Source organism: Molothrus ater, chromosome 16 (genome assembly GCF_012460135.2).
Source record: "Molothrus ater isolate BHLD 08-10-18 breed brown headed cowbird chromosome 16, BPBGC_Mater_1.1, whole genome shotgun sequence".
NCBI lineage: Eukaryota > Metazoa > Chordata > Aves > Passeriformes > Icteridae > Molothrus > Molothrus ater.
Genome location: NC_050493.2, coordinates 9463849 through 9476960, shown reverse-complemented (window position 1 = coordinate 9476960; position 13112 = coordinate 9463849). Strand labels below are relative to the sequence as shown.

Sequence of the window (13112 nt, the reverse complement as noted above, 5' to 3'; positions counted from 1 at the left end):
CATTATGCACTGATTTGCAATTGCAGTGTAGCAACACTGAATTTGGGGGAAACAGCAGATACCTTTATGCTTCTAATTACAGCTTTCATCTGCTGCTAACTGATAAAAGGATGTGAGAAAAAACTCATTCCTAGGGAAAAAGACTTTCTGCCCCATCTTTGCTTTGGGCCTTGAAGAGAAAATAATAGGAAAGCTGTAATGGCCTTTGAATGGTCCATCTTTCTTCAAGAAGGGTTCAGAAATATCTAATCATTCTTGACAGAATCAGTTCAATGTTTCTTTAAAATCATTTAGCAATGGAAACTCCAAAGACTCTGTATATAATGCATTTCATTGCTTGTCATTCCACGCCATTCAAAAGGGTTTTCTTCTAATACATGACTAAATTGTGCTTACACCAATGAGAGGTTTTTTCCTTTCTCTGGTGGTGTATGTTATTTTCTTCTTTTTAGCAGCTCTTTGCATAGGTATTATAATGTAATCTAAAACATGATTTATTGTCAGTTGCTGACTGTATTTTGTCTTAAAAAAAAATCCTCTGTGTTTTTTAAATATCAAGGGATCAGCGTCAGCCCCAATGTTCATATATGTCACTCCTTACCTGCACTGCCAGTGCAGTGGAAAAAATAATCCAGAATAACCCAGGATGGAAGGGACCTTGAGTGGACACCTGGTCCAACCTTTAATGGGAAAGGCAGCCTAGATGGTCCAGCGCCCTGTTCACTCAGGTCTTGAAAATCCAGTGATGGGGACTCTGCCACATCCCTGGCCAGGTTGCTGCAGTGTTTAATTGTTCTCACTGTTAAAAATAAATTGTTTTTCTTTTGCTGAGATAAAATCTCTCCCAATGCAACTTGCGCCCAGCTGCACCTTGTCTTGTCCATGTGGCTCCTTGTGAAAAGAGAACATCCATCCCTTTTCAGCCACTCTTTAAAGTACTGGAATAATATGAAGTTCTTCATGAGCCTTTCCTTCTCAGGGAAGGTTAGGATGAGACCTAACTCTTTCCATATTCTAGACATGAACAGTTTTATCCTCTTTTCAGGGACTCTATTGCAAAATATTTAGTCTGTACATAATACTTCTCTTCAGTTATCTGTTCTGCAGCATAAACAGCTGCAGTTTTTTCCATTGTTTTCCTCACAGTTTGTTTGCTCTACACCTTTGCTTATTCATACTCATTGTTTAAGTAATAACTGATTATTATAACCATAATGATTTTTTTTCTTCCCTGGTACTTTCCATTTGACCCTTGTATCTCTGGAATAATGATGGCCAAGGCTTGGCACAGCATTCTAGCTGAGGCTTTGTAGCATCTGAGCAGGGCAGGAAGTTTATGTGAATTTACTATTTGACCTGTCTGAATTTCTTGACTCATAGGCAGCTTTTACAGTGTTAGAATTCCAAGCCCTGTGTTTTGCAATTCTGCTGCCTGAACTGTTATTCTGAAACTTGTTTGTCTATGCTCTCATTCCTACCTGTCATATAGAATAATGGTGTGTATGTGATACTGTGCAATATCCTCAGTGCTCCATCCTGTTTAGTTCATGCCCCCATGCTATGTGGTGAACACTTTTTGATTCCCACATTGTTTTCCTTTTTTAAGCTGACAGGAATTACACATAAATTTAATACTTTTCCTCACTGACTCAGACAATGAAATACAAATGCATTTGATAGTTCAAAGCAAACATTTGAAGAATGTTGCCTGATTCCCCTGTGTGGTTTATTAGAAGGTTACTGATAATTGTGTTCTTCCATTACGGTAATATTTTACAGTAGGCTAATTTAACCCACATTTCCCTAATTTATTATGAAAATGACACAAGCCAGATTAACAAATCTTGATAAAGTAGATGATATCTACTGCTACTTGCCATCTTTTGGATTGGAGACCTTACCATTAGAAATGAGCCATTGACTTTTAAGATGTCACTGGGTAGACTCAGGGCAGAAATCTGCGCCTCTATCAGGATGCTCAGGAGAATTTTCTTTGCTTACCAAAAAAGCCTCAGAAGTGCCTTCCCTGCTAACATTCCAGTTTGTCTGAAGTTTTGGGTGAGAACCTTCTGAAACAGCTTTCTGGCAATTCTTCTCCTCTTGCTGAAAGAACAGGACAAAAAGAGATGAGGGAAGAGAACTACTCTCTATTACAACTTCAAGCCTTACATACAGGCATATGCACAGAGGAATTAGGATTCTGGGTGTATATGAGATAGTCTCCCAAGGGAAACAGGCATGTCATGCAGCTTGAGAGATTGTACAGCTTGAAAATAGTAGAAAACATGATATGGAATCGTATGCTAGGAGATAAGATGCTTTTTATTCCCATCTGTGCTTCAGGGGTTGAATTGGCAGCAAATTCGAAAACCTTTACTAGGCAACAGAAAAGATCAAGAAATATAGTATATGCATAGCAGGGCTTTTGGCAGAACCAAGTGCATGTCCTAACTGGATAGTGGAAGCAGGATCTTAATGTACAGCAGGCACTTTCCAGATGTCTTGTGTTTGGGTTTGGTTTTTTTTAAGATCTCATGCTATGTCTGGTTTTGCAGAGTCTTTATGGACAATAGATTTTTGACCTGTAGTTAAAATGCCTTCCTCCAAGAAAAGCCCCAACCACTATTATTTTTCTGGCATCTATTCTTGTGTAACATATGGATGTGTCCCTCTGCGGAGGTTGTGTTGTCTGTCTCAGCTGCTATTCCACATTGATAAAAATACTGGTTCTCTTCTCACTTGTATATATTAACAGCTTGGGTGTAAGTGAACATATATGCCACAGGTTCTGGAGACTTATGATCTCCAAGGGGGAAAAAATACCTCTGTTTATTATGGTGTCTCTCATGTGGTTCCCTTGTGCAGCTGACAAAGGGAAATTAGCAGATGGTGTAAAACTTCTCTAGTTATTAGCAGGCAGCACTATCAAGTCTATACATTTTTCCTTACTGCAGCCAAGTCACTTGTGAAGTTTTGTAACCTTTCTCTTGATCTAGTGGATTTTTTTTTAATAATCTGGTTTTTCTTCTACTTTGATGACAGGAATATGCCCGTTCTGACATTAACACACCCCAAATCAACCAGCCAATCCCCAGAGGCAGTGCAGAGGAAAAAGGAAAAAACATAAAAACATTGTATCTTTCTGAAGTAATGTCCTCTGGCTGCTTAACCCTATCAATGCAAGCTTACTTCTGCTGATGTTTGTAAACTGCTCCCTGGGGCGTGTTCTGTGATGCTGGCAGTGTTAACAGAAGGAGTTGCACACCAGGATGTCTTGCCCATGTTTTTCCCTTTTTTTTTTGGTTGTTCTTTTCTTGTGTGTGTGTATACATATTCATATATAGGGATACAATAGATGTTCATCCCATGGTCAGATTAGACAATAGAAAAGAGTTTTTAAGGCTGTTGATTACTGCAATATTTTACACAGAATAGCTATGCAGTTTTGTAACTCTGGTTTTTTTTCAGAAGCTTGACCCATCCTCAAAGGTCACAGCTGAAGAATGAACAAAGGTCATAAAACATGCTGGAAATCATAATTAGAAAGTTGACTTCATTTTTCCCTGAAGTTGTTTAAATGCACTGGTTACACTTCAACCTCTGTATTATTATTGTATGAGAAAGTATTATTACACAGTTATAATGCCAGTTATGGCTGGAATATTATAGATATGGGGAACAAGATTTGAGCTGATGAAACACTCAATATTTTCCCCTTACTGAAGTGTAGCATCTCCTCTCTTCTACCTCTTTACTCACAGTCCATAAAGACACAATTGTTTTGAAAACATATGTGTATTGTCTTCCTATTTTGAAAGGAACATGTTTAAAATGGGAGAATAGATTTTACAGTGCATATAAGAGCTCTTTAAAAAGTAAATTTTTGTATTACTAACCTGTCAACAAGGTGCACCCCCAAAGATAACTGAACAGTGATCATCAGTAGATCTGGGGGTGATAGAAAAATTTCCTGCTAATACTCCTCCAATACTGGTGTCTTTAGAGAATATTTCACCTAACAAAATTATCATTTAATAATAAAATAGATTGTCAACAGTGAAGTAACAGCCTATGGAATGCCAGTATTTATTGTGATGTTCATTTTGTGTAGAAACATAAAAAACATATTCGTAGGTAAGCAGTTAAATATTAACTAAAGGTCAAAGAAGGTAAAGAGTGTGTAGCATGGGAGGGTTTGAAGAAGCTAGGCAGAAATTCATAAAGGAATTGTATCTGGGACTCCAAATTCAATATACTTTGCTGCTGTTTGTAGAAAGTGATAAGATTTATACCTGGATTTTGGCTTTATGCAAACTTCAGAGTCCTAATGGCTGGAGTAGCTGTCTGTCACAGGGGCTTTGAATGTGCACATTGAAGCCAAGCAACAGCCTGAGAGTGGAGTCTTCCCTGCTCGTTATGAGCTGTGTCAGAGGAACGAGACATCCAGGGAGATGAGATGAGATGCTGGCAGGGTAACTGTGGTTTGCTACAAGGCAACGTTGCAGCCATTATTTTGTTGAACTGCAGTCTCAGCTGTAGCTCAGTCTGGAAGATCTGTGCACTCCTGTGGTGTATCTGCTGCATTTCCTTTTCTATACCATTTAGTTGATGTCAGGTTGAGAAAAATCACTTGTAGTGGAGTCTATAAGTTCTGCATATCAAAGAGTGATTGTGTGTTGTCGGTGGGTTTTGGTTTTCCACACGCTGACAGTCCTGCCACTAACTCAGCAGTGCGGGCTCAGGGCCTTTGCTGTCACAGTCGTGCTGTACAATGTTGTGCCACTTGCTGTGTTCAACAGGGCACCTTTGTTATGAGCACTCTCAGCGTTGTGCTTTTGAGATTCATCTTTTAGAACAGAAAAAAAAGACAAAACCACAAAAACAAACTCATAAATCACATTCAGTAAAAACCAGAGCAGTTTGCTCTGCATAGGCAGACTTGTGCAGAGTCCTGTGCATCACAGCATACACAGGCTATCTCTGCCTTAATGAATCCTGTCAACTTGCTCTCTGTCATCCTCAGTATTATTCCCTAAGCAGTAATGGCAAAATACATTACAGCCCTAAAGGACACTTTTCATCCCTAAACTTTAGACTGTCTCTTCTGTAGAATGTCACGTTCTTTAGTATTTAATTTTCAAAAGCAGTAAAGTAAATTAGGGATATAGATCCCATCTTCAAAACTGAAATAAGGCCCCTAAAGGATAGTGAGGCAGTTAATAGGGTTTTCCAAGTCAGTGTTACCCTTCAATGGTGTTGCAGACACAAATGATTTAGGGAGTCAAGCTCCAAAGCTCAAGTGATGCAAGATGTGTCTGTGCATGCAGGTGTGCACAAAGGGGGGTTGTTCCCCAAAACTGCAACTGTGGCATGAAAGGAGAGAGCCCAGGTGAGGTGCTGGGGGTGAGGTGGTGCTCAAGAAGGCTGTAGGAGTTCACTGGAGAGCATCACTTGTGAAAATACCACACAGTTCTCTCACCTCTTCAAAGGGGCAGTGGAAGGTGCAGCCAACTTGCAAAGCCAGTACTGAGACCACAGTAGTCCAGTCTACCTCTATGTCTTTCAACTGCATCATTTTTTCACTCCTGGTATAAGAGGGAGTCAACAGGCTGCCTCTGTGCTCAGCAGCCACTGCAGTCTCCTGCAGGATGTGTATGAAAAACTCCTGCTGAATTGTAACTCTGCCTTGAAAAGAGGAAGAAAAGCAGCCATCCTTGCGCTCTCTTACCCCTGTAAGGACAAAGCAAAGCCTAGCTTCTCTTCACCTATGGCAGGAAAAAAAAAAAGCACAGTTAATCGTCGAATCATAAAATGGTTTGGAATGGAAAGGGCCTTAAAGATCATCTAGTTCCAAATCCCTATCCAAGTTTTTGCAATGTTTCTGTTGCTCAATGAAATAATAAGTAGCAGGTAAAGCACTCTTTCCTCTGGGGATCAATTACTTCAAGGAATATATTCACTGAAATTGGCCAAAGTCTCTAATAACAACCACAGTGATCAAAATGTCAGTGTAAGCCCAAATCCCAGAGGGTGAACTTGAGGCCAGCTGCTGCATGCAGTGAAAAGAATGTGCTTCTGCTCAGGGAGTGTCAGTGGCTTCACTGACACACCTGCTGCTGGGGAGCACTTGTTTCCTTATCAAATAATGCTGCCAACGGCCACTGAAAGGCTTGTGATTATTACTGGTTTTCAGTTCTTGTTTGTAGCTCAACCTCAGGTTAAGAGCAGCAATACTGCCTGACGTTCTCTCTTGATTTGAAATCATCACTTTTGATAACATATTGTTCTCCCAGCCTTATTTATTGTGAGGGATGCACACAAGGCTTGGTGTGCAGGTTCAGAAGATGAACTCTGCCAGCACATCAACCCCTATTAACAAGCAACAATGCCTCTTACCATGTAAATGCAGGAGGAATTGCCAAGGCAGCTAGAGTTGACTTAAATAGACAGGATGCAACTGTGTGTAGCAGTGTATTACAGAATGCATAGACAAAAACTGAATTCTAGCTCTGAATTCTAGCTTTACTAACAAAAAATAAAACCTTTCACAGAATGATTGCATGGGGATGAAAAATTATCTTCAAGTTCCCTGCAGAGAAAGAGAGGTACAGAGAAACAGAGCCTCTTCATGCATCCACAAAGGACCTGACTTAGTACAGCAGTGCTTCATGAACTTAGGTACACATTGCATCTTACTCTTTTCTGATGTGTGAAATGGGAGCAGCACTAATAGATGGGGGTTCTGAACTTAGCCTCTGGATAGACTGAATCCAAATCTTCCCCTTGCCTGAATGGGTCCCTTAGCTCTGAAGGTGAAAAGTGAAATTTAAGAGAGAACACCTTGCTGTTGAACAACACCATTATCTTGTTAGAAGAGTGGCTGTGGGATGAGAAGGGCCTATTCAGGGAGCATGGCCTGTTCAGGATTGTTTATTTGGCAGATTTTGACATAGGAAGAATGCCCAAAACTAGGATCAGGTTGTCATAAAGGGCTGTCATTGAGGACAAATACATCTCTCATGCCGTGCTAACACGATAGGGCCTGCACAGCTGAATGAGGTGTGTCAATCTCTTCATGGTGCATCTTCTGCAGAAATGTTTGCAGCAAAATTTGAGCCTGGAAGTGTCTAGCTGAAGCATGAATTCCAAGATTGTTTTACACACACTTTTCAAAATAGAGCTGTATGACTTTCCTGCTGATAAAAACAACGATGTTCACTTTTTGGTAATGTGGTACTCCTCCTATGATCACATTTTCAGCAGCAGATGATACATGAGATTATATAGTTTAATACAATAATATTGCCTATCATAACTTTTTTAGCAAAATAAAATTATCTATGCCAAATAGAAAGATGATATAATGACAGTGAAGACTATATTTATCATTAGAAGTCCTCCATGTATTCAAGTATAGAGACCAGAACTAAATAAAGTGCTGAATATTGTGTGCAAAAGGGATTTGTGGACTAGGGTTATTTATTTAGTACCCCAAATTCAATAATCATTCTATAAGAACAGAGCAAAGCATGAGTCTTTTCCCAGATCTGGTAAAATCTAAAGTTGTGAGTCGTGGAGACACCTCGTAGTGTGAAATCTCATGAGACCTGATCCTCTATTTATATAAGCCATCACATCTTCAGTTTGTGTAAGCTAAGGACCATGCTCTAAAGATTTAGTCATGAGAACTATATGTTTCCAGGGTAAAGGGCTCTAAACCAGAAGCCTTTGGCTTTACACTCCGTAACTCTGTGCAGGAACACCATCCTCTCTTGGCAGGGCACTTTTCTGTTTGCAGTCACTGCATCTGTGTTAATATCAGAGAGCCTTATGGAAGAAATGGAGGTGGGAGCCCAGTGCCATTCTTGCTAGTGGTGTCAAAAGGGTCAGGCTGTCAGAAGAGAAAAAAAAAAACATGTGGAAACACAAAATCACATTCCAGTGGGTTTTCTTTGGAGGTTTTCATGTACCTGAAAGAACAAAAGCTATGCTGAGACACTTCTACTAGCAAAGCAGTTGGGCCTTTTGCCATCTGTGATTCCAGTCAAGAGTTTGCTGCTAGAAACACCATGTGCATAGATGGAGCTGTAACAGGAAGTTGTGTCTACTGCAGGTTGGGCTTGTGTTCCTCTGGGCTCCCCAGGCTTCCCTGTGGGTCACAAGGCTGCCTAGAATTTTTCTGGCACTGATCAAACTCTGTGTGTCTCTCCTAAGTCCTCTGGCAGAAAGGAGTTGTTTCTGTAGTTGTACCTGAGGCACAGAAATGCTCCTGTAACAAAAAAATGGGGCTTTTATGAACTGTTTCCTGGCACCCATAATGGTGTATATTGAAACTGAGATTTTTCTACTGTATAAGAAGGCTAATTATGGAGACTTTTGAATTGATGTTTTCCCTCTGATAATGTGTCATGGCTTCCAAAGACTCATAAATTGTCTAAAGACTTTGCACCAGGTCGTGCAGTCAGTGGATTCTGAAGCTGGGTTTCCTGACTCCCTGTTTCTTCTTCTGAAATTTATTCACTATCATTTTAGCAAAGAAAGGAGAAGAAGCTACCCAAACTCTCTACCAAGGTTGTCAGCTTTATGAGCCATTAGCTCTACTAAAAGCCTGTAAGGACTTTCTGTTCCAGCAGACTTGGTACACAGATGTTGTGTACAGGATCTTCTCTAATTAATATATAAAATTTTTGAAGCAGTGTACATCAGTGCTTCATTTGCTCTGGCTGAGTAGTTGCAATGCTTGGACGTGTCTGAAGCTTACTGCAAAACTCCCATGCATTCACGAGGATCAGCCTCTGCCCTTGGGCATGCTTACCTTTTTGTTGTTTTTCCTCAAATCGTTAATTAACTGATCAAGTGGCACAAGGTGTGTGTGGTGCCTGGAGGCTTACAGGGCACATGAAGCTTTGCTGGGCTGGCAGTCCCTGTGTATCTTGTATTGCATATAACAGGCAGTTATAGAGTCACAACATGGTTGGGCCTGGAAGAAGCTTCAGACATCACCCAGCTTCTCCATAATGCAGATAACATGCACTTGATTTCCAAAGAACCTCTTGTTCATGCTGGCAGAGGCAAAACATCCTTTGTGCTGATATGAGCCCCACTGGCTGCAGTGAGATGCTCCAAAAAGCTCAGTTTAGACTCAAAAATTGGCCCAGTGATACAAGTTTAGGAATGAGCCAGCAAGTTGGATTCACTTAGAATCAGTTTTATTGCCAGGTAAGAAATTCATAGTAATATAGTGAATACATATGTTTACAAATAAACATTCTTAAAAAACAAACAAACATTTCATTGTAGGAAGTATTATTGGTATCATAAACTCTGTAGTTAACAAGTATTAACACGTGTTTACTTACAGAACATACAGTTACTAAAATATTTCCACATAAAATATGCTCAAGTTACACGAAACCTGTGTGAATTAAGAGTGCAGCTGTAATGTGTATCTAAAGCATATGGATTAACAGCAACATTCCATAAAGGGTCAAATTAAGTCAGCCAGTTGTGAAGGCAATAAAGATTAAAGGAATAAAAGTAAGATAGTGGAGAGTCTGGGTTGTGTGCAAAGTATTTGTCTTGTGGGCTTTGTCTACTTCTGATAGTCTTAAAACATATGATCATAAAATTTAGCAGCACACTTATGGAGAGATACCAGTGCTCTCAGGATGCAAATCAATCTTGATATAGCTAAAAAAAATGGTATCTCCATTTAACCAGATTTCAAAATCTTAGCCCTTGCATCCTTGACTAAGCAGAAGCGCTGTCAGTTGAGTACAGTAAGAAATGCCACTTCCAATTCTTCTTACAACATAACAGTTCTCACTCCTCCCTGCATACTCTTCCAGACCTAATCTCCTGAAGAATTGACAGCTGGTGAGAATGCAACTGTAGTAGGACAGCTAGTTGGGATTTAGCCAAGTGACTTGTGTTGGGGGAAGGACAGGAATTACTGAAAGACTGAATGCATTGCCTGCCACCCCATCCCAACTCTGTCTCTTTGTGGATGTGCTGAAGCCTTTACAGGCCCAGGACTGTGAGTTTGCTACCAGTGCCCAGTTCAAGTGGTTTTAGTCACACAAACCAGGCATCCTGCTCATCAGAACCACAGTCAAGACCATGAGTCCAATTGTTTGTTTAGTTTAACCCCAGATCTCTGATGTTTGAGGCTGGACCAGCCTCTTCCACCACACAGCCCACCAAGAGGGAACACCACTAGAGAAAGCCAAACAATAGAGACAATATACCAGATAACATTTACTTGAACTACAGAGAACTGCCATGGCTAAAAGCAAATACAAAATGAGAGACTAGAGGGGAAAAGTTGGGAATTGGGAAAATGAAGGGGCTAACTAAATAGTCCTGACTGTGCAACCACTGCATGGAGATGTAGTCCAGTTTCCTTTCAGAACAAACAGAGGAGGCTGAGCAGGGCAGAACCCTTGTCATCCTTAGCAAAACATGAGGAAATAGCTTAAAGGAACAGAGGGGTCACTTTAAAGAACAAGACTGTCATTGAACAATAGTAATACAGTAAAGGCACCACCCACGCTTAATTTCAGTCTGAAGCAGTTGAAGATAGGCAAAACATTTAGGTGAAGAAAAAATCCTGACAGTCTGCAAAGTGAGAATAGTTACCATCTGCCTGAAAACAGGAGGACTGAGAGGGAATATTCTGATGCCCTTTTTCCCCCAGCAGCTTTCTGTGTCATATGAAGTGTCTCTTCTTATTTTGGAGGTTCCCAAAAATTTCAAATCAAACGAAGTAAACTGAAATGAAATCTTCTGCTGTTATCATCCTGCTGAATTCTCTACCAGCCAGAAAGGTCCCATATGCTCTTAATCGTAACAGTCTTTATAAATTCCTTGTGAAAGTGTCTTTGTCCCTTAACTTATATATCTTTTTTGCGTTCTCTATAGGATGGTGTGAAAGTACAATAGTAGATGTTAGGGATCGTACCAAGATGGTTGATCTTGGTTTTTCACAGGTCTAGTGATTATTAATAGATTTTATACAAAATTCCTCTCTGAAATAATATATTACAGTATATTGTTCTCTCTCTCTTCCTCTGTCTCAAGGCAGGAACATAGTGTAAATGTTTAAGCAGACATAAAGTTTCTCTAGATTGTGCTACTTCTCATCATGGATTTTAGTTTCAAGTAAAAAAATTTAGTCACAAGGGTTTGTGTTCCATTGTGAAATACAAATGGAGTTTGTAATTCAACCTTCAGTGTGTATTGCTGAATGGTATTAACCCACTCTTCAGCCTACAGCTGGCTGGATACCAAACGTGTCCAGGTGAAGTTCCTTCCTTCTGTTTCCTCTTTTTTTGTTGTTTAATTTCTTTTTTTTTTTTTTTTTGCCTTTTGGTTGAGTGTTTGTGTTGTGTATACATTTGCGTGTGGTTTTTAAAGGATTTCATTAGAAAAAAAAAAAAAAGAGAAAGAAAACAAACTCAAACAGTTACTTCTGTCTTGCTGTTGGTTATGAAGTATGGCTGAGGGCCCAGGTAGTGCTGGCTGCGGGTGGTCAGCGGGTCACTTAGCGTCGGGTCTCCCATGCCGTGCTTGCCCTTGTTTGGGAACGCTTGCCGCCTCAGGGAGGGGTCGTTGGGATCCCAGGTCTTGTAGTGGGAGTTGTAGCCCAGGGGGTGTGTGTGAATCTTGCCCATCCTGGATTTGCCGTTCTGCCTGGTGAGCCCGCTGTCGATGGTGTAGGCCCTCTCCTCGTCCAGGCGCACCGGGTGCAGGGGCAGGCTCCCCTTGGCCGCCAGCTCGGCCAGGTGCCGGCGCTTGGTGTAGAAGTCATCGTTGACTTTGTCAGCTGTTCGGGGTCAAAAGGGGGAGGGGACAAAAATAATCAGTTGGACACAAGAAAAGTGGTTTACAGTAGGTCTTACACAGCTCCATCTGCAGACCAGAACGTTTACAGGTACATCAGTAAGAGAAATCCACACCACCTCCAGCCCTTATTTTTGCCTTGGAGTTTTGGATGCCATTGTGCCAGGCTTTCATACATGCAGACAAAACCCTGTTGCCCTTGAAGAAAGGACTGTCCCTGCCCCAAATCACTCAGGTTGTGCTGACATTTACATTTTGGGGAGAAGTCCTATGAATCTCATCACTGTTCGTGTCACATAGCACAGGAAATTCGGGAAGCCTACAGAAGTACACAGGCTTTCCTGGGAATACTGCGGCATCTGGGGTCGCATTGCTGTGTGAGAGCACATCCTTTAAATGCAAAGTGACTCGTGGGTGTTTAACCCAGGCAGCTGTAAGGTCTCATGGTGTGTGATTAGTTGGACCCATTTCTGTTCAATAATGCCTCAGGGCAATATAAGAATGGGATCTGTGCTCCTAAATGGTCAGAAGGTCACTAATGTTTTATGGAGCTGAAAATACTTTGGGTTGTTGAAGGTTAGGTATTTACCCTGTGATTTTACAGACCATGAAAATCCTAAATTCCAGGTTCTGACATAATTTTCTGGGGTCAGTGCCACTAAGAAATACAGCAACAGCCCTGCCAACAAATACTGCATTGCAGTTCTCAAATCAGGATTTTGCCCTCTGTGATTTCCTAGGCAAATGTCTTCCAGTGCATGCTTTTCCTCAAGTTTGTTATTGCTGGCATTTATTTGGCCTTGCTTGAAAGTATGAACCATGCTCAGGAAGCTAAAGGCATTCTGCAGCAATCCAGCAACTCATTTCAATTTTGAGACTGAGGTTTAAGGGAAGCTTAACTGAATTTCATTTTTTAAGATCTTTCCTTTTATGTAAAGAGTGTTTATTTTCCCCCTTCAAAAATTTAGATGTTCGTTTAAGATAGTGCCAAATACGTAGATCAACTGGCACTGTGTTAATCAGCAGTGGTGTGCTTGGAATATATTTTGTGTCAGCCTGGATTTGACTTCTGCTGTGCCCTAGCTGGATCCATCCCTTTTCCTTGAAGCCATGCCATGTAAGGCTTCTCTGCAGCAGTCTGGTGCATGTAGCTGTCTGTACAGCTCAGCTCCTTTTGCCTTCATGAGGTTTTTCATTCCCTGCACTGTTTTTTGTGTAGCTTCCTTCTTTTTCTCTTGCCCAAGTATTCCTAGGAGGCTTTTGTTGCACTT

The 13112-nt window shown here is 40.9% G+C and overlaps 1 protein-coding gene across 3 annotated transcripts in view; it reads right to left on the bottom strand.

Annotated features, from left to right (window-relative positions):
- Positions 1–9192: 9192 nt before the first annotated feature.
- The window catches only part of SHISA9 (shisa family member 9), a 179105-nt gene continuing 175185 nt past the window's right edge, over positions 9193–13112 (bottom strand). For all 3 annotated transcript variants that reach the window (XM_036392079.2, XM_036392080.2, XM_036392078.2), the window contains one exon: positions 9193–11824. In XM_036392079.2, the coding sequence (XP_036247972.1) occupies positions 11457–11824 (368 nt within the window). In that variant the 3' untranslated portion in view covers positions 9193–11456. The remainder of the gene's footprint in view (positions 11825–13112) is intronic.